Here is an 18424-nt window from a genome sequence, read left to right on the forward strand (position 1 = left end):
TAATGTCGAAATTGTTGCTCTTAATTATCGGAACTTTCCATCCCCGTTTTCTGCAATCGCCTATTGTCGGCGATAATACAATAATTCGTTTTCGCGCGCAGTGGATTAATCGGCAGATCCGATTTTTTCCGAAACAACGCGCCGAAAGTCGCGCGTACTAATGCCACGCGGATTCTGCAGCGAAATAAAATGTGTAATCGAGCAGAGACGCGAAATGCTCGAATCGCATGGCATACGAGATTGTCGATCAGCTAAAACTTTAAAACCGTACACGTTCCATTCGCTCCGTTAATCTATTCATCTGTTAATCCCTCACATTACGGTAAAATTTTCTTAATACTTGGCTACTTCAATACGTTAGGTACTTTTTTATCGCCATTTTTATGTGTTAGATGCGTACGTGTGACACAATTTTTTTCTGGGAAAAAAAGCATATTGTATTATTATTTTTGTAACACGTGTCCGTTTACCGCGACGAAACCGCACGTCAGCGCGAGTCGCCGAACGGCGGATAAATTTTATCATATACATATACAGAGCCGTTGCCTTCGTTTATCCGGAGCTATCGATCGTGCCGGCCGCGCCCGCGATGCACCATTCGCAAGAACGGTCGCGTTAATTTGCAACACATGCGGAAGTTCCGAACTTCCGATGCGCGAGGACGAATGGTGCGTGCGAATGCGGTTGCGTTCCGACTGCGCGGCGGGATTTCGCAAGTAGAAAGGGAGAGCGAGAGCGAGACGGAGAGAAGGGCGCGATCGCGCAACGATTCGGTATCGATCCTACGGACTGTATCGCCGAGCGGCATTTAATTAATGCGCTTTAGGTGAGCGTGCAGTTTTGCTAACGTCCGCCGATACGTACACGACGAATATCAATCTTAAGTCAAGCGAGGAGATAACCGAGTCCATAGTATAGTGCAAAACGCGGCCATCATCCCTCCGTATCGCCGATGTTGATGACGATCGTCATTGTACACGCTGGATGACGATGTCCAGAATCGCCTCGACCGGAATCGATCGCAAGTGATAAGCGCGGATATAATTGGTTTAGTAATAATGTATGTTCTTTTGCTAGAAACATTTATAAAAAACATTATATAAAATTTTAACACACACGCGTTGAGATACAAGGATAAAAGACAATTACATTGACACTTTTCTCGTAATTATGAAAATATAATTAGATAAAAATATTCTCGGGGAAACATAATATGTAAGCAAAGGATATTTCAATATCGCTGCCTATTTTTTCGCGCTTCTTATTTTACCTCCTTTAATCGCTCTGATTTCATTTCGATTAGCTTCGTCGATACGTTATTAAGTATGCGAACCATAAACGGCGCGAATCAATTTCAATGAATTTTTATAAAGTTTACGCGCGTTATCGCGGCGAAATGAATATTCCGCGAAGACACAAACGTCGGTATTAATAAAATAAAGGATCTATCCGGAGGATCATATATTTTTTATTTCGCAGTGCGAAAAAAATGACGTGAAAGGATGGAAATTGGCACGATCGATCCGGCGCTATTTAAATTGCGCGACGATTACTCCCGATAGCCGCGCATTGCGGAGACAAGTAGGCACACACCGGACAGACAGGCGGTTTTGAGTCATCGTCCCTCCCCCGTGATCCCTTCTCCCTTTGATTCGCGCCGCTAATTGATTTAATTGATTTTGCACGCGCTACGTCATTATTGATGCGTGTAAACGTGAATGCGGCCGTGAGCCCCCGCCTCGCGACACATTAAAATCAGCGATCCCATCGAGTTGCTGGGCAATAACGCACGATACCGAGAGACACGGTGGCCGTTCATCCAGCAGCGGCAACTGCCGCTTCAGAAACGGCCTCGCGAATCAACGATGCACGAACGCTCGTTGAAACATATCCAAAACCCCGACCGCGACACGTTCGATCGTTTGTCTAGCTAATTTTGCTCTTCCTTTTAATTTGCATTTTATTTCGTGATTTCAGTGATATTTAGCTTATTTTTTCAGCAGGTGATTACATATTTCGATAGAAATTAATCTTTAAGCGAAAAGGGAAAAATGTTATTCCGAAAAAAGAATTCTAAATTTCTGTGAAAGAAATCAACCCGAAAAGATTAGAAAGATATTTAACACACATACTAATGCGTTTTTTTTAAATATGTTTTGTACAGTCCGAAATTTATCTTGTTACGAAAAAGATATAATTATATCTTTTAATAACAAACTTACATTCTGTACACAGCGCGAATAATTGTATAAAGATAAAATAACGCAAAATTAATTACCAGTATGATATGATCAGCATGAAGATCCTATCCGCAAATAATATTAAAATAATGCAGTTGAAGTGCAGGTAAGGAACATCGCCGCGAGTAATCGACTTCGATTCATCCCGAAATCAATTACATTTGTGGCGTAAATGCTCGATCATAATTCAACACCGCCTGTTTGCCAGGCTGTCCATGCTCTTTACGCCTACATCGTGTCTCTGCCGACAGCAGAGATGATGCCTACCATATATGACAAGGCTATAGTGAACAGGTCATGTCTCGCTTATATTACCACATTTTCCCTCAAAATTGCAGTACACAATGTATGCAGAATTAATTAATTAATTAGCAGGCTTGTGTAAACTGATATATGAATAGATGTATACAGAGTAGTCTATAGTTTGCTATTTTAATGTTTATGACTTCGGTATATTCAGATATTTTCTTAGCGAAAAATAATACATTTCATATATATATATATATATATATATATATATATATATATATATATAAACGTATTATATATTTAAATAGATCGATAAATTTATTAGCTATAAGACGAATTCCGTAAAGACATGAAAATTAATGTACCTAATTAAATAGAAAATATATGCATAACATTAAGGTGATAAAGCTACTAATACACAAAAAAGCTTTATTAATTGCATCGTAATTAATGTTAACGACAAATACGCAGCCAAATATATCTCTCGGAGATTAAAGTGAATCACAAAATAATCCGCTAATCCAAGTCGCTCCGTCGAACACTGGCATGATGAAAACAATAAATCCTCGAGAAAGTTTCCTCCGGATCGACCAAACGGGCGAAGCAACCCGGTTCTCTTATTACGGTGAATTTCTGCCGCAAGTTGCTTCATTTCAAGCGTGCATGCCGTATAACTTACCACCAATAGAAGAAAGAGAGCATTAATTGTCGGTATTATCGTCTTTTATGATCACTAATTTTAGCGAAAAAGTAATTATTTTTGCTCGGAATTTTATGATGCTTGCAATTGCCGCTGCTTTAAATTAATATTTAGACATATTGATTTATATAGAATATATAAATATGATATATTATACAATATTTAAATATATTACATATGTATATACTTTGCACATATATAATCGTCCATATAAAACTTAAAAAAGAAATGCGTTGGCGCAGTTTCAAGTGACGCATCTATCTTACTGCATGTTAACTTTACGCGACGCGAAACGCCGTCTGCGAAACACAACGCGCAACTGTATTGCCATGAGCGCCGAAATGGCTAACAAGACCGAAATCAAGGAGCGGCAGCTCAGTTCGCCGCGCTGAAAAACGGTAATTAATTTCTTGCGATCTCTGTCGCACGACGCGAGAACGACGCCGGGAGAAGTTCTACCGAATCCGCAAGTCCGTTTTTATGAGGTGCACATCGGCGCGGAAACAATTAAAGGCAGTAGGATTCAGCTCCGGAGGGAATTAAAGGACGAAGCTCAAGTGTGCTGAGACGTCCTTCCTGAAAGAGTGAGAGAGATTCCTCCGCCACTGTCGATTATCCGCGAAGCGATCTGAGCCCCGGCACGGCGCAAGAAATTCCGTATCGATTGCATCGACACGGAATGTCCGAGAAATAGCGCAGTTTGTCCAAACAATTAGATACTAAAAAGCTGAAGTAAGGGAAGAGACGATTGTTTCTTCGCGTAAACTTCGTCTCGCGCGGTAATAATTTCTAAAAACATCGCAGCCCGTCGAGGAGAATCGCCAAGTTTCGGCTACGAAAGCATTGACGTCAAAGGGAATCGTGCGGAACGGAAGCTTTCTCGATGTCGTCCCGGTATCGATCACGTTTTTGGTCCCGGAGATGTCAGAGCGTCTTAACGTTCTCAAAACACGTCCGACTTGCCTGGCAAAGATCTAAGCTGAACCCCTGAGATTTCGTATTAGCTGCGCAGCGCGAATGCCCGACACGAACCCAGGCAGCTCTATGTAGGATTTAGCCTCTTTCGGTCTGCGGCGCCGCCGGGTTCCCGATGCTTGCCGAGCACTCGGATGACGTCCTCGAGCGGATGCAGGTCCTGCGGGAGAGCCAGCTGGTTCTTGTATCCGGAACACGCGGGGACCCGCTGGGTGTAGCACCAGCGCGCGGAGTAGTCTGCAAGTTTTCATTGGAGAATCAAGTTTGCGCGTTATCGATCATCGGACGACCCAGAGGTCGAGGACAAAGCGCACACCTGATCGATCGTTTTCTCGGGAGGAAAGATTACTCGCGACCTGTCGACCCCGAGGAGCGCAGCAACTCGTTCAATGCATTTACGGAATTTTTCCTAAAAAAAAAAAAAGACTTCGTACATATATAAAAATGTAAAGATAAAAAAAGTTTTTTTTTATCTTTCGTTTATTAAGTATCAAATGATTCTTGAACGAAACTTATATTCTCTCGAAGCTTAAGTACAGAGATCCATATAATATTAAAAATGTCAAGTTTATAAAACAAACGTTTTGCAAAATTTTCTTCAAGGAAAAATCTATTCTACTTTGTTCAGAGATGAGATCCATGGATGCAAAAGAAGAGCCGAAAATTATGGAACAATTTAGATATCAATCTAGATATTCTGTAGAGTGTAGATAGTTCACGTAGTATTTAAATTCTGATGAACTGAGCTTAAAATCATAATTTTCATAATTTTATAGCATAATAAAGTGAAGTATTATTTCGCGTCGTATATGAATCTGGTTACCCCAACGAGGCTGTAGAGTGTATAGTGCATCAAAACCGATTAGTAGAGCGCGTTTTGGTCAACTCGCGCTCGCGGATTCGAGTTAAAACCAATAACAATCGGCGTTGTTTTAAATTACCCCGTGGGAGCGGATGGCGATAGGCAGACGGACATCGCGGGTAGGAACGTATCGCCGTGTGTATCCATCTGGATCAACCGTACCCCAGGACCCATCTGGGATAGATGGTCTGGCTCCGGCTGCGTCAGCTCCGGTAATATCGTTACCGCTATCGTCGTAATCATATTTCGCCGTGCAAGACCACCCCACCAAACGAGATTACGCCACTGACGGCGAGGATAGCGAGGAGAAAAAGAGTGAATGAAAGAGAGAGGGAAACTGAGCGGAAAGGAAACTATTAAAATAAAAGGAGAAACGAGGGAGGGGAGGGAAATAGGGAAAGGAGGGAAAAGAGTGAAAGAGAACGGGGCTGCGCGCATTCAGCGAGCGAGGGCTTGGAGGGGGCAGCTTACCTTTGGCTCTCATTTACATCGACATTATGCATTCAGACCTCATGTGCCTTAACCCGGCCATGCGGGCTTGATTCAATCTCGCGAAACGAGCTGCGAGGTATCGCTCGGGGTGTACCGCGACGGGGTGCGCACTTCGCGGTCGAGGAAAACGGCGAGAAGGCGCGTTGCATGGTATATTCCCGACGCGCGCATCCGATGACGAGGCGAAAATTGGATATTTTCGAGGTGTTTCGCGATCGAGCGCGAGCGCCGAACGTATCATCGCCGTTTATCTACGTTTGCAGGCAATCGTTCCGCGTTCATAGTCAATCGCCCGTCGCGTTCTTTCCGCGAACGTCTCGCCGGTATTTTCATGTAGAAGGAACGGAAGTAAAGCGATCCCGACGTTTCCGTGAGGATTGCGTGTTGGAAATAACGAGAGAATCGATTTAGACGGCCACGATACTTCCGACAGAGATTAAAAAATTTGCAGAAGTTGTGATGCTGCATCATATAATAATAATTTTACCTTTTACGGATGCATTAAACGCTATAATTGGAAAACTGGTGAGAAACAGTGAAGAAAAAATAGGAAGCTAGCTGTGCATGTAATTTTTAAGATCTAAAATTCTTTTATTTTCACACTTTTTTTATTATTTTTTCACAAAATATATTTGAAATATAAAACTTAAGCGTTATTTTGCTGCAAAACATAGAATTTGTTTATCGACAGAAAATCGCGTATTTTTGTAGAGAATGATGAATTTCCCGATTCGGCGAAGGTGTGGCGAAACGTGCGAAAGATAATTCGATTACCGTGAGAGATCCGTTCGCTCGTGGTCGCCACTTTGTTGTTTACTTTGAAACCTCCCCTTCTCTGCCTGCTTAAAATGCATTGGCTCGTGCATGGCACATCTATCGGGCCAGCAACATTTGCTTTGCATAATTTTACGACCGAAAATTGATAATGTCATTTCTCGCGGTACGCGACGGTAATCGTTATTTCGTTCTATCAGACACGTCGACATTAATTAGAGTTGCACGCGCGAATTATCAACGATTGCACGCCGCGCTGAACGTCATTTCGCGGAACACTTGCCGATCGACACGAACACGAAACGGATGTAGAGCTGCGTGGAAAGCGAAATAACGGAAATAATAATTGAACATATGATAAGGGACGACTGTATAGGTTGTGATATTGATTTTTTATAATTAATTAATAATAAATTTATATTTACAAAACTATATTACATTTATATACTGCACATAAATATTGAAATAATAAAATCCATAAGAAAGTGTGTGCTGAAAAGATTACATAGCTTATGAGCACGTATATACAATTCACACATAGATTATTTGGTATATATAGTTTGCGTGTGTTATACTAATATTATTACTACAAAATATACATATTTCATAATTTTTTAAGTAAATTTGTATAATAGAGAGATTATATATAGTTTAGTTTTTTCTTATAATATATATAGTAATATAAAACTACGGCATTTTCTCCTTTGATTGTATAGTAATATAAAACTAAAAATAATAATATTTTAAAGATTTTTGGCAACATTAATTAATGTTTTATTAGTAAATGTTAATTAAAAATTAAAAATGAAATATAAATGGAATATAATAAAATATAAATTAAAAATAAAAATAAAAAATCCGACTCATTTAACAATGCGCACAAATCAATTATGTCCATTTTCATCAACTTTATTTATTTTTAATGCTTCTTTCTTTCGTGATGTTATGTTTAAGAGATGTAAACGTTAAGGCATTTGCGATGTTTGTAATAAGCAATGTCTTCTTTTACGGTATTGCAAACTTCCGTGGAAATTGCGGTTTTTATTTAAAAAAAAATGGAAGGAGAAGCGTTGAAAGATGGCATACCGGAGCAAAGCGCGATAGAATACAGGACGAAGAAGGTGCAGCGGGCGTATAAACCGGATGTCCCGGGCTTCCACGGGCAGCGTAATATCGTAAAGCCGATTTCGCTGCCCGGATAGGAAAAGGGCGGCGGCGCGGTGGCGGTAGGAACGGTAAAGCCCTTCCACATGCGCGTGTTTGCTCATGCGGATGTGTAAGTGGAATAAATTTCGCGGCAACAATTCGACGACGATCCCGCTCCAATCGGCGGATACGCGCGAGAGGATCCTTCGCCGGTTGCACGGCGGTCCCCGGGACCCAAACGACGATCCCCGCGCTTTATCGGGATCTCGGCTGGCTGATGGATTCGGCCCCATTCTGCTGTCGCGTTCTGCCCCAAATCTATTCCGTTTTATTGCCCTTCTGATACATAAATTTTTATTCAATTTGATTTGCCGCCATTGCTATGGTAATAGGACGGGAAGGGGTGCGCGCACAACTTTGCTTTCCCTCCAAATCTCCCTCTCTCTTCCTCTCTTCCTTTCCCTCTTTCTCGCTTGTTCTCGTCTTTCCTTGTCGTCACTTCCACGACCCGCTTCCACTCTCTCCTCCTTTTTCGCGATCAGCGATTACTTGAAAAGGACATTTCGCGGCTTTCGCTCACTCTAATGCGTCATTATAGCTCGGCGACCTTTCTGAAAGACGATGTTGTGTCATGCGCATTAAAGTCTTTCAGATTTACGAAGCATAATGTTTTCACTTTTTTTTTTCTTCAAATTTTCTTCTAGCTTTGATACTTGCAATACCGAAGAAAGTACTTTGGAAAGCCGTGTACTTCTAAGCCATGTTAATTATTTTTACGCTAATTTTTTCTTGATTAATAGAAAAAACTAATTTTTGTATATCACAAAGAAGAAATGTGCACTCAGTACGAAGAGCTTGTTTTATTACACGACAATTTGAAAAATCAAGTCTTATTATGACACTCATGTACGATTCTACTTTTTTGTAAGCTTTTATAAGAAGATAGTATTTATTTCTTAAAAATATCTGCATATATTTTAACATTCTTTGTTTATATCTTTTGAATTAACTTTCTCATACTATAATACTCTTTGTCAATACGTCATTACAACAGCCTTTTAATCGTTTTACTAACAATTATTATTACTAATTGAAACTTTACTATAAGACGGGATTTATCGGAAGGCAGAATGTTAAAGAAGTGTTTCTCATGCATCTTAAAAAACGGGACGCGTTTTCCCGACTGATCGAGGCGTAAATAGTCGAGGAATCTCGCGGAAGATCGAATTTGGATCGGTGCCCATGAAAAATCCTCCGCGATCGTCGTCGCCAGGAAATTCCGGGGTCCTTCGATTTTCACCGCGCGAAGTCGCGTCGGAGTGTCGGGGTGTTTATCGGGTCGCTGCTGCCGGATTTTCGGTATGCGGTTCACGGAGAACAACCCATCCCTGGCCAGCCCGAGCTCCTACGTCGCCCCGCGGCCCTGACGCGCAGCACGTGACCCGTGGAGCCCCCGGAAGGGCCGTAGACAGAGTGGCGAATGGTGGAGGGTAGTCGGAGGCGCGAGGGAGGCTGCACGGAGCGGCACGTGACACACATATTGCCTACCTTTCGGGAATCTCGAGCCAAAAGGCTTTTCTCCGTCCTCCTGCCGCGAGAGAGACGTAGTATGATAGAAAAACTAATCTACCAGATTAAATCTCTAATTCGCACCCGCGGTTTTCTCGCGAAGATCACGACGGCCGATAGAGCTCGAGGCATTTATGAGAAAAGCCATCTTTTATCTCGCGGTCACCGTGAATCAGTCAGCTTATTTTCATCGCACTCGCGAGGAAAGGAGAGAAAGGAAATAGAATAAAATGGAATAAGTATATTATATCTGAATTTTTTTTAAAGGAATAGAAAGAATTCCAGATATGCTATATGAAAGTATGAAATACAAAAGAATAATTACACACAGAATATTCTTTAACGATCTTTATTTTACCGACAATCTGTCGATCTCTCAGTGCACAGTCGGTGTTTCGTTTATTAAAATCTATCCTAATACAAATAACTTTTTATTTGTAAGCTATTGCAAATAAGATTTCCCGAGATTTATTTAGCTCTTTTAAAAATTAATTGAATATTTAAAATATGAAATATATAAAAAAATTGTCAAGAAAATTAATGGCGCTTAGATTGATACTAATATGGGAATTATTTCAAAATATGTATACTAGTGAACTGAAACGGCGAATTCGTGAGACGAATGTCGATGATTCAGAGCGACGACCATGCGATATATCGTCAGAGATGAGCAATATCGGATGGTAAGAGCGTAATTGAATTTGTTTGTTCGACGATTCTACTTTTTCTGCGGTGCGTCGACGTAAACTTGTTTTCCGATTAATCAACGTGTCACGGTGTATCTTTCCGCGGTTGCCTTACGTACGTCCTCGCGCCTTCGAGTTACGTAGCCGCTAACTTTATTCCATTAATATCGGCCGCGGCTGTTGACGCCCGGCTTTTTAGCGTACCCGAAACTTCGCGCAAAATAATTTATTCTCGCGTAGCTTTAACGCGCTGTAAAACATCTCGACTCGATGTTGTGATAAAAAAACTGTTAAAAAGCCACCTGATAACAACATTCTTCTTTTTGCTTCTTTCACTAGAAACACCTTTTTTTAAACTAGTGCGAGTCATAAAAATTCCGATGTCACAAAAATATGAGCAATTAGAAAAAATAATTTGGCGATTTATTGGATTATGTTTAAAGCATCTTTATATGTATATATAAAGGTACGCATGATAATCGGAGCTGGAATGTAGAATAACGTTCAAGAGGATTGCATGGCCAGACGCCAAAGCGCCTTAACGCTCGGCAACGTTCCTTACGTTTCTGAAACGCATTTCACCATGTTGCTTAAGTTAGGAGCCGCTGGATCGAGATTTGTATGTATTTATATTTTGTTATGCGCTTAATGCAAATTACTATCTGCCGGCTGGTTATTCAGCATGGAACAGCTCTCTTCGACCGTAAATCTTACTGATTATAGGACTTGCGATCTAGCATTTCAGTCTTATATATAATAACGACGATGATGGAGAAATTTAGCTGTTGCAAAGCGCAAATGAACCAAGTTCATAATTTATGAAGAGATAATGAACACATCATTTAAACTGACCGTAATTTGTAATATAATCAACAAAAATCGCAATACACTGTTTAAAATAATTGCAAAATTATCATGGGTAGTAATATTGTTCTACATCCTTATTAAAGTCGTATATCAAAGGTAGGAATAAAAATTTCCAGTAAAGGTAGAAAATACGAGATAAGATTCGTTATTAAAGTACGGAATATAAAGTGAATCATGCAGATTGCAGACCTGGCGACCCTTGCGCTCTGCAACATGCATTTGATGTCGCGACCGTGGAAACAATTCAGAGAAATAATGACTCCGTGAAGAATAACTCGGCCAAAATGAAATCATCTTCGATATCGTTGAGGAAAACAGGATGATTACATCCTCCGCAACATGGCCGACGAGGCCGGAAGCGTATTATCAAGTGAGTTTACGGATTAAATATTGAGGGCCGAGCCCAGAGATTTGACGGGCCATAATTTAATCCTTCTCATAATGTCGTATTCTATTAACGGCGGACGAGAATTGATGTACAAACCGGGATGAATTTTCCGCGCTTGATTTACATGAGAATATGAAATATGCATCTTTAATTCTCTCTCTCTCTCTCTCTCTCTCTCTCTCTCTCTCTCTCTCTCTCTCTCTCTCTCTCTCTCTCTCTCTCTCTCTTCCCCTCCCTTTCCCCCCTTTCCCTTCTCTTTCATTCTATGATTAAAATATCGAAGCATAGTTTTACTGCTTCCCAACGGGCAAAATAATTTTCCAAGTAACCGAGTTTCGGCCGAACTTAGTTCTTAACGTAGATACATACGCAATCTTTCGTATAAATATAATTTTATTTTTGCAAATTTAGTTATTTTCTTGCGAAAAACATTTGAACGTAATTTATTCCTCAATCCGTGAAAGAGGTCTCTTTTTTCGTGTTACTTTTATTTGAATTTTAAAAAGATTTAAGTCATACGTAGAGCAGGAAAAGCTTGCGCATGTAAGTTGCGCATTAAATTCTTCGTGAAAAAATTGTTGAAAATGTATCTTGGAAAAGCGGAGACGGACGCTTTTAGATCTTCGAAATGCGTTGCCGTGCTGTGCTTCGAATTAAATCCTCGGCTGAAAATTAAAGCTTTTACTCGGGCTCGCCGAGGTTACGCTTTAATATCGCGAAACATCGCGCGAAATAGCTAGTTTACGTCGGTCCGTTAAAGGGACTAATTGCGCGCGCGAATATACAAAAGTTCTTTAATTAAGCGAGACCACTGTTGCGGCAAATCATTATCGCGATATTAGTAAAAAATTCGAGAACTCTAACTTGCGTTACGCGCAAAGCACCGGCAGAAGATTATTATACCGTTATACTGGATTTAATGCGAGGTGCTCTCGTTGTCAGCCGGATATTTCGAGAGGTTTTCCAGGCTGCAATTTTATACCGTATTAAGCCCGCAGAAGCGACCGCTATGAACGATGCCTCGTAAGGTTTTCATCAAAATTGAGAATCGTGTTACGGTAAATCCAACGTATGGGTATTAGCTTCGATAAATTACAGAAATCGATAGTATGAGAAGATAAATTCTTATATTCTAGTTAATTGTCGCTGAAGAAAAATTATGGTAGATTACAATAAAACACAATACATTCAGGCGGAGTAAACTGTCGCTGTAAGAATTGCATCACGACAAGCTCACCCCGTCGCTTTTCGTCCTGTGACAAGGATAGATAAAATAAAGAACGATTCGCGCCGCTATTTGTTATCGGATGCATATCGATTATGAAGGCCGAGCGTGATAAAATATGGGTCGCGGCCGAAGACTGCGAGCGAGAGTGGGAATATAAGATTCATACGGGCCACCGTCATTGATCCTTATAATTCATCGAAAGCCGTTCGAAGCACACTCGCGTGAGATATTACCACGGGAAGTAGAAACTGCAGGGAGAAAATAAGCAGTAGTAATAACAGCAGTAGAAAGTGTTTATTGCTGTCCTAAAATAAGCCTTGTAAAAGAATAAGAGAAAATAAGCAATGAAAAATTCAGTAATGTATCTTAACAATGGCTATAACAGTAATTCATAGCCATTAATCTTTGCCTAGCGTAGAAAGGTAATTTAAAGTAAAATAAATATTGATAAAGTATTATATGCAGAAGATTAAGGAGTTAATTTTTGAGGACATTGAGCAAATTGAGTTTGTAAATAACGATAGATAAGTGAATCCCAAATAAAAGGTGCGCCGTTACAGAAGAAACATCAATAGCTATATTGATAAATGTTAAAAAAATTTAAATATAATTAATAAAAGATGTGATAAGCTAATATAGATAAAGGGAAACGTGCGGAAGGAATTCTGGCGATTACCAGAAATAGACAGGATCGCCTTCTTTTTCTTGCAAGGGGGACGTGGAAGATGGTGGGGTTGGATCCCGGGCCAAGACAATTCAATAAGCTCGGCGGAGTGTGGATTTTTCTGATTAGCCGGCGAAGTTGGATGGGTGGCCGTGCGTGATCGTCCTGCCGAAACGTCGGCGGCCGCCGCAGGAAGGGCCGCGTTTACTTTAAAAGTTCAAACGCGCGTCTCGAGCCGCTCGGCTATTCGTGTCATGCCCGGAGAAGTGCACTCAACATCTCCGACCCGGAGGGCCGAGTTTCAATCGGTGTCGAAGCGCCGCTTCGTGAGCCGCTTGCAGTCTTCGCCATCTCGGTTCCATCGATCGTTCTAGTGAACGATTTAATTGTGACATCGTCACCTCTCGTTTGAAATTATAGTGTAATCGTGAAATCGGTATCATAGTCGATGATAGGAAGTATTAAAGACTAGTTATAATGGAACTTTTATTTATATATATAAAAAATTTCATATTTTTAATTTTTTAATTCTTATACTTATAATATTATATTATTATAAATAATTATTAGAGGGAATATTCTTTCATCCATTTTTGGAACAAATCTATATTATAATTCAGTATCCCGAAATATGCGGGACCACGGCTCCTTCAACGAGTAATCAGGGTGTCTTTTCGGCCGCGTCTCGAGATGGCCAGATATATCGAACAATCAAGGGATAGCTAGAGTAAGGAGCGGGGAGGTATAAGCTTTGAGAGTTAGGCGGCGGCTCGGCTCCAAGAAACTAGGAAAGCTGACGTTTCGCTTACGTGCAGAAACTGGCAAGCACGTGGATATATTCTCTCGTCTAAATGGATTTATCGAGCGAGCATCGAGAGCCTCCCCCATTGAAAACGACGAAAATTGAACGGACGTACGCAAAAAAAAAGGAGGATGAGATCGAGAGACGGAACTCTCGAGTTTTACCATCGCGCTCGCGACGTCGCAGTGAGCCGGTTTTTCCGGACGCGCGCGAGATAGTCTCGACGGGAAAACGCGTTCCGTGACTCAATCTGGAGATCGTCCATCCGTTGACTTTGATAAACGAACATGGCGCGGGCGATTCTTACCGTAGGAAAGTTTCGTCCGGCTCGGGACAACCCCGAAATTCGTGAGGGCGAGCCAACACATTAGGTCAGCCTGCGATGTTTCAGCGAAACGCTAACGTTCACGTAATCACTCACCCTAAGGTAGAAGAGAACCAACTTTTGGAAAATTAAATTTATCTAGGTTGCGAAATAGAATGTAGCAACGCGAGTTCATAAATATTATTTGTACACGTATATATTTACCATTATTTTAGAGCGATTGTTTTTTATTCAAGATTTTATCACACATGCGGCGCACAGAAAACGTTTGTTGTGAAAAAATTGTTAAAGTAGTATTTAAACTTCTAGTTTAGCTCAAATGCTTCTAAAAGTCCAAAAATATTCTCGTAAGATTTTTAATTACTTTATCCAGATAAAAATTGCGACTTTATAAGATATGTAAAAGATTTATATATGTATTTAGATGTATATCCGCTTGGAGGATCCTGTAAATGGCCATTCGAGCGAAGGACAGGGGATAGAGAGAGAGAGAGAGAGAGAGAGAGAGAGAGAGAGATTTGTTCACGGAATGAAACATGTCGATATCGAAATTCGGTTAACTACTAGTGTTCGCAGCCGCAACGACGGGCGGCGGCCACTGACAAGACAGGAACGCCGGCAATTAATGGGAGGTGGGACTTAATTAGTACAATCTCAACAACGTCCACCTACCCGCGTCCTTTCTCGTTGTGTCCCTAAATACCGCCTGTTATGGGACATTCTCGTGGGGATAAGGTAATGTTCTCTCGGAAACCCGACTAAACGTGATCCTAACGAAGCCACATACTAAAACCTATGATTATTCAAGAAATAATATCTCATACGTAAATTTCTATCTGGAAAAGTATTACATTTTTTTACATGATAAACAGGATATTCCATCGACATCTCCTTCGTTTGCTGTTTCTTCGACCGACTTAAAATCGAATTAGTAAAAATTTCGCACATTAAACTTGAGACTTGCAAATAGACAACATATACATGTATGTACATATAATAAAACTTACAGTGAATTTGAACTATTTTTGTATCGCTGTTATTTTAAGTTCTATTAAACTCTCAAAAATTTCCACGGTATAATATGATCAAGACTTTTTTTAATGATAACATAATTATTAAAAATGAGAATATGGTATTTTTGAAGGGGTATGCAATAACTTACATTTCTCTTTTGCAATAAAGATTTTAAGAATTAAAATCAAAGAGAACGAGGACGTTACAAGTCTCTTCGCCTTCTCGCGCTAGCCGCTAATTAAACCAGTTTGATAAGGTGTCGCGCACTCGAGTCTTTCTGCAGTCCGACCGCATCACGTGGACGCGTAACAGTCGCTATTCCAATCGTCATAAATTGTCGCGCTGAACGTGACGATCGTACCGAATAGCCAATACACCCCGCGCGATTCTGTCATTCGACCCTCGTAGCCGCCGCTACCGGGTGCTACGTAACCAACGGACCCCTTTTCCCGGGACTTTTGACCACCGATTCATCTCTGCCATGCTGCGTTATCGATCCGCCGGAAACGTGCCAAGGTTGCATCCAAGCTATCCATGGTTATCATGAAGCGTCGCATAATGCACCCTTTAAATCCTCTCCACTATTTCCCAACCCTCGATGACGTCTTTGGAATGACTTTTGCGCGACTAAAATTTAGTATTTAGGTAAAACGATCTTTCCTCGCCTAACGATTTTAGAAATGATTTCAGAAATTCTTAATCAAAATCTATAAGCAGTTTCCCGGATTTCCAATCGACTTTAGATTAGGAAATTTGTAGACAAGGACGAGACTATATGGAAAAATATTTTTTCTCACGAATATCTCTCACCAAATTAGGTAGATTCATTTAAACGGCAGACGCGTTATTATTCGACGGTGATTAGCATAATCGGACGGTCCGTGTAACACGTACGGCAAATAGACAAAACGCGACGGGCGATGCCAATTAGCAGGTGCCGACGTTAATGCAAATGGCGGCATTAGCCGATAATACCGGGGGTAATATTATTATTTCACGGCAATAATATCAGCGTAATTCATTCGGCTTAATCAAGAACATTACTGCCACGAGAAGCGCAAATCTATTTTACCGTCGATAAATTCGTGCGCACCTATGCAAACGTAATGTACTACCCAGTGAACCTCGAGTCAAATTGCGGGATTGTTCGCCAAAATTCGCGAGACTGTTGCGTGAAGTTTATATAGAATAATCAACAACGATGTTGTAAGAAGATTATCGGAAATACATGTATGCAACAACATAACACACACTCTCTCTCTCTCTCTCTCTCTCTCTCTCTCTCTCTCTCTCTCTCCCCCTTCCTCCCTCTCCCTCTCCCTCTCTCTTTTATAAAATTATAAAATTATATCGGAGAAATAAAACACTTAATAATAGAATGTAATAGAACTTATATAATAATTATATATTATCTAATATATAATAATTATTTGATAATTGGAATAATTTTTCTAATAATATTTAATAATAACAACCTCTCTTTAATGATAGAAATAATTGCTATCGCAGAGTAAAACTCTTTGTGCAACAAACTATAATAATTTTCGGGAGGTTCTTATTTCTTGACGAGACATAATCTTGGGCTGGAATATCAGGGGAGGATCTGTGACGAATCTGTCCCAAAGTTACAACGCGAATCATAACTTGCACATTCACCTAATCGCGTTACATGGCGCGCTCGCTCGACAATCAGAATACGCTCTGGTTCTCGTTACGTAAACCATAATCGATCGCACCGCAGTCACTGACGTCACTGGCTGACCATCGTTATGACCGACACTGAATCTTTTTTCGAGCACCAAAACCAGATACCGCGCGATATGGTATTTCTATGCAATACGCGAGATTGCACCTGCAGCCGAATACGTCACCGATCGCCGCGCAACCGGGCACCGGTCGGCGGCCCGCACACCGGAAATAGACTCTGTAACCGGAGAACTTATTTCTGGAAACATGGCCGCGGTTGTACGTGGGGTCCTATTTCGGGCTCGAAAACAGCGTCCAGCCGCTGTTGCGTCCTCTTCCTCGCCCGCTCGCCCGTTTTCTTCCGTGTCTTGCCCTCCTCGGCGCTGCAATCAAATCGAGCGATTGAAAATCAAAGGGAACAAATGGAAAATCTGACGCGATTAATCATTAATATGTAAATGATAATTTAGCGAAAAGATATGATATCAGCTATCAACTCGGGCGATACGAAGAGGGATACGAAGATACGACGAGGTCTCTGTCATCGCGCTAAGAATGACGAAAGAGCTCGTGAGGGTAATAAAAGTGGTGACCACATGGTAGCGGCAAAGCCATAAATAGAGGCCGCGGAGGACCATATGTACGTGGAATGATGCCTGAGCCATATCGGTGTTGGTTACGCGAAAGCAATCTATTTCTGGCGGCTGGCTGCTGCCGATCCCAGAATCCATAGCGCGGAAGACGCAAGCCCGCAAAATTTTATCTTCGCACCGTTTATTACTAACTCCTTCACGCGGCACTATTATCTTCTCTGCCATTATCCTTTCGATCCTTGTTCCTATCCTCGCCCTTTCCGATCATCACGAGTCTCCGTTTTCGTCAACGTCGACGACAACTCCGGAAATCCCTCGATTCTCCGACGATGACTTCCTCCTCGCGACGACTCACCAAGACGCAGCTCCATACTTCTTTACATTCCATACGTCACATTCACTATGGGAAGTAAGGAAGCACGGAACGGTCGCCCGGTACTACAGGCAAAGCTTAGGTCATCCAAGTTCCGACTTGCTCTCGAAGTGAGAGCTTTTCTATTTCGTCCCAACTGCTGCCGGATACGACACTTCTCGCAACAATCTCCCTTTGCGAATGCACCGGTATTACGTAATTCGTACTGCGGATCCTGAAAGATCCTGAAACACACTCCAACGAGGAGTACCTGGCGCGTCGGGAGCGCTGGTACCCCCTCGTACCCCGGAAGTTCCTTTCGGCTCAGCACCTGGTTCCTTCCAACAGGGAAATTATTACTTGGCGGCCGATCATCGAGAAAGTTCCTGACTTCCTCGAGACTTCGAATCCTGCCAACCCGGGTGACCGCTTCGGACTGAATGCTACCAAAGCTTCTAGCACGGTCTCTTCGGAACGAGCCCTCTAAAAATGGCTGCACAGATCCCATTGGCCTTTCCTCTCGAGTGACGAGAGGAGCCGACACCCCCCTCGTCGTCGTCGTGTGCAGATGTAAGCTTACACTCGAGACGGCTACCATGCGACGGCTCGGCTCGGCTCGGCTCGGCTCAGCTTCTCGGCTCCCTCGCGTAGCGCCTCGCCGCGCCAAATTTGTCTTTACCCGAAAATAGTCAGTCCCACGGCTGCCACCACATGGTGTGACTATTCCTGGTCCAGACTCGAGTGATAACTTACCCAGGCCTCTCTGTCTCATTCCTCTCCTCCTCCTTCTCCTTCATCTTCTTCTCCTCCTA

General features: G+C 41.7%; 2 protein-coding genes across 2 annotated transcripts in view; one reads left to right on the forward strand and one right to left on the reverse strand.

Annotated features, from left to right (window-relative positions):
• Mib1 (mind bomb 1) overlaps window positions 1-18424 on the forward strand; it is a 355896-nt gene that overhangs the window by 315075 nt on the left and 22397 nt on the right. The gene's annotated exons all lie outside the window — the stretch shown is intronic.
• On the reverse strand, window positions 16356-17485 carry LOC139809010 (uncharacterized). The gene is made up of 3 exons (XM_071771602.1): window positions 17158-17485; window positions 17040-17050; window positions 16356-16958 (listed from the first exon to the last, which is right to left on the reverse strand). The coding sequence occupies exons 1-3, from the start codon at window positions 17483-17485 to the stop codon at window positions 16749-16751; spliced, it is 549 nt and encodes a 182-aa protein (XP_071627703.1). The 3' UTR covers window positions 16356-16748.

This window comes from Temnothorax longispinosus, chromosome 2 (assembly GCF_030848805.1).
Source record: "Temnothorax longispinosus isolate EJ_2023e chromosome 2, Tlon_JGU_v1, whole genome shotgun sequence".
NCBI lineage: Eukaryota > Metazoa > Arthropoda > Insecta > Hymenoptera > Formicidae > Temnothorax > Temnothorax longispinosus.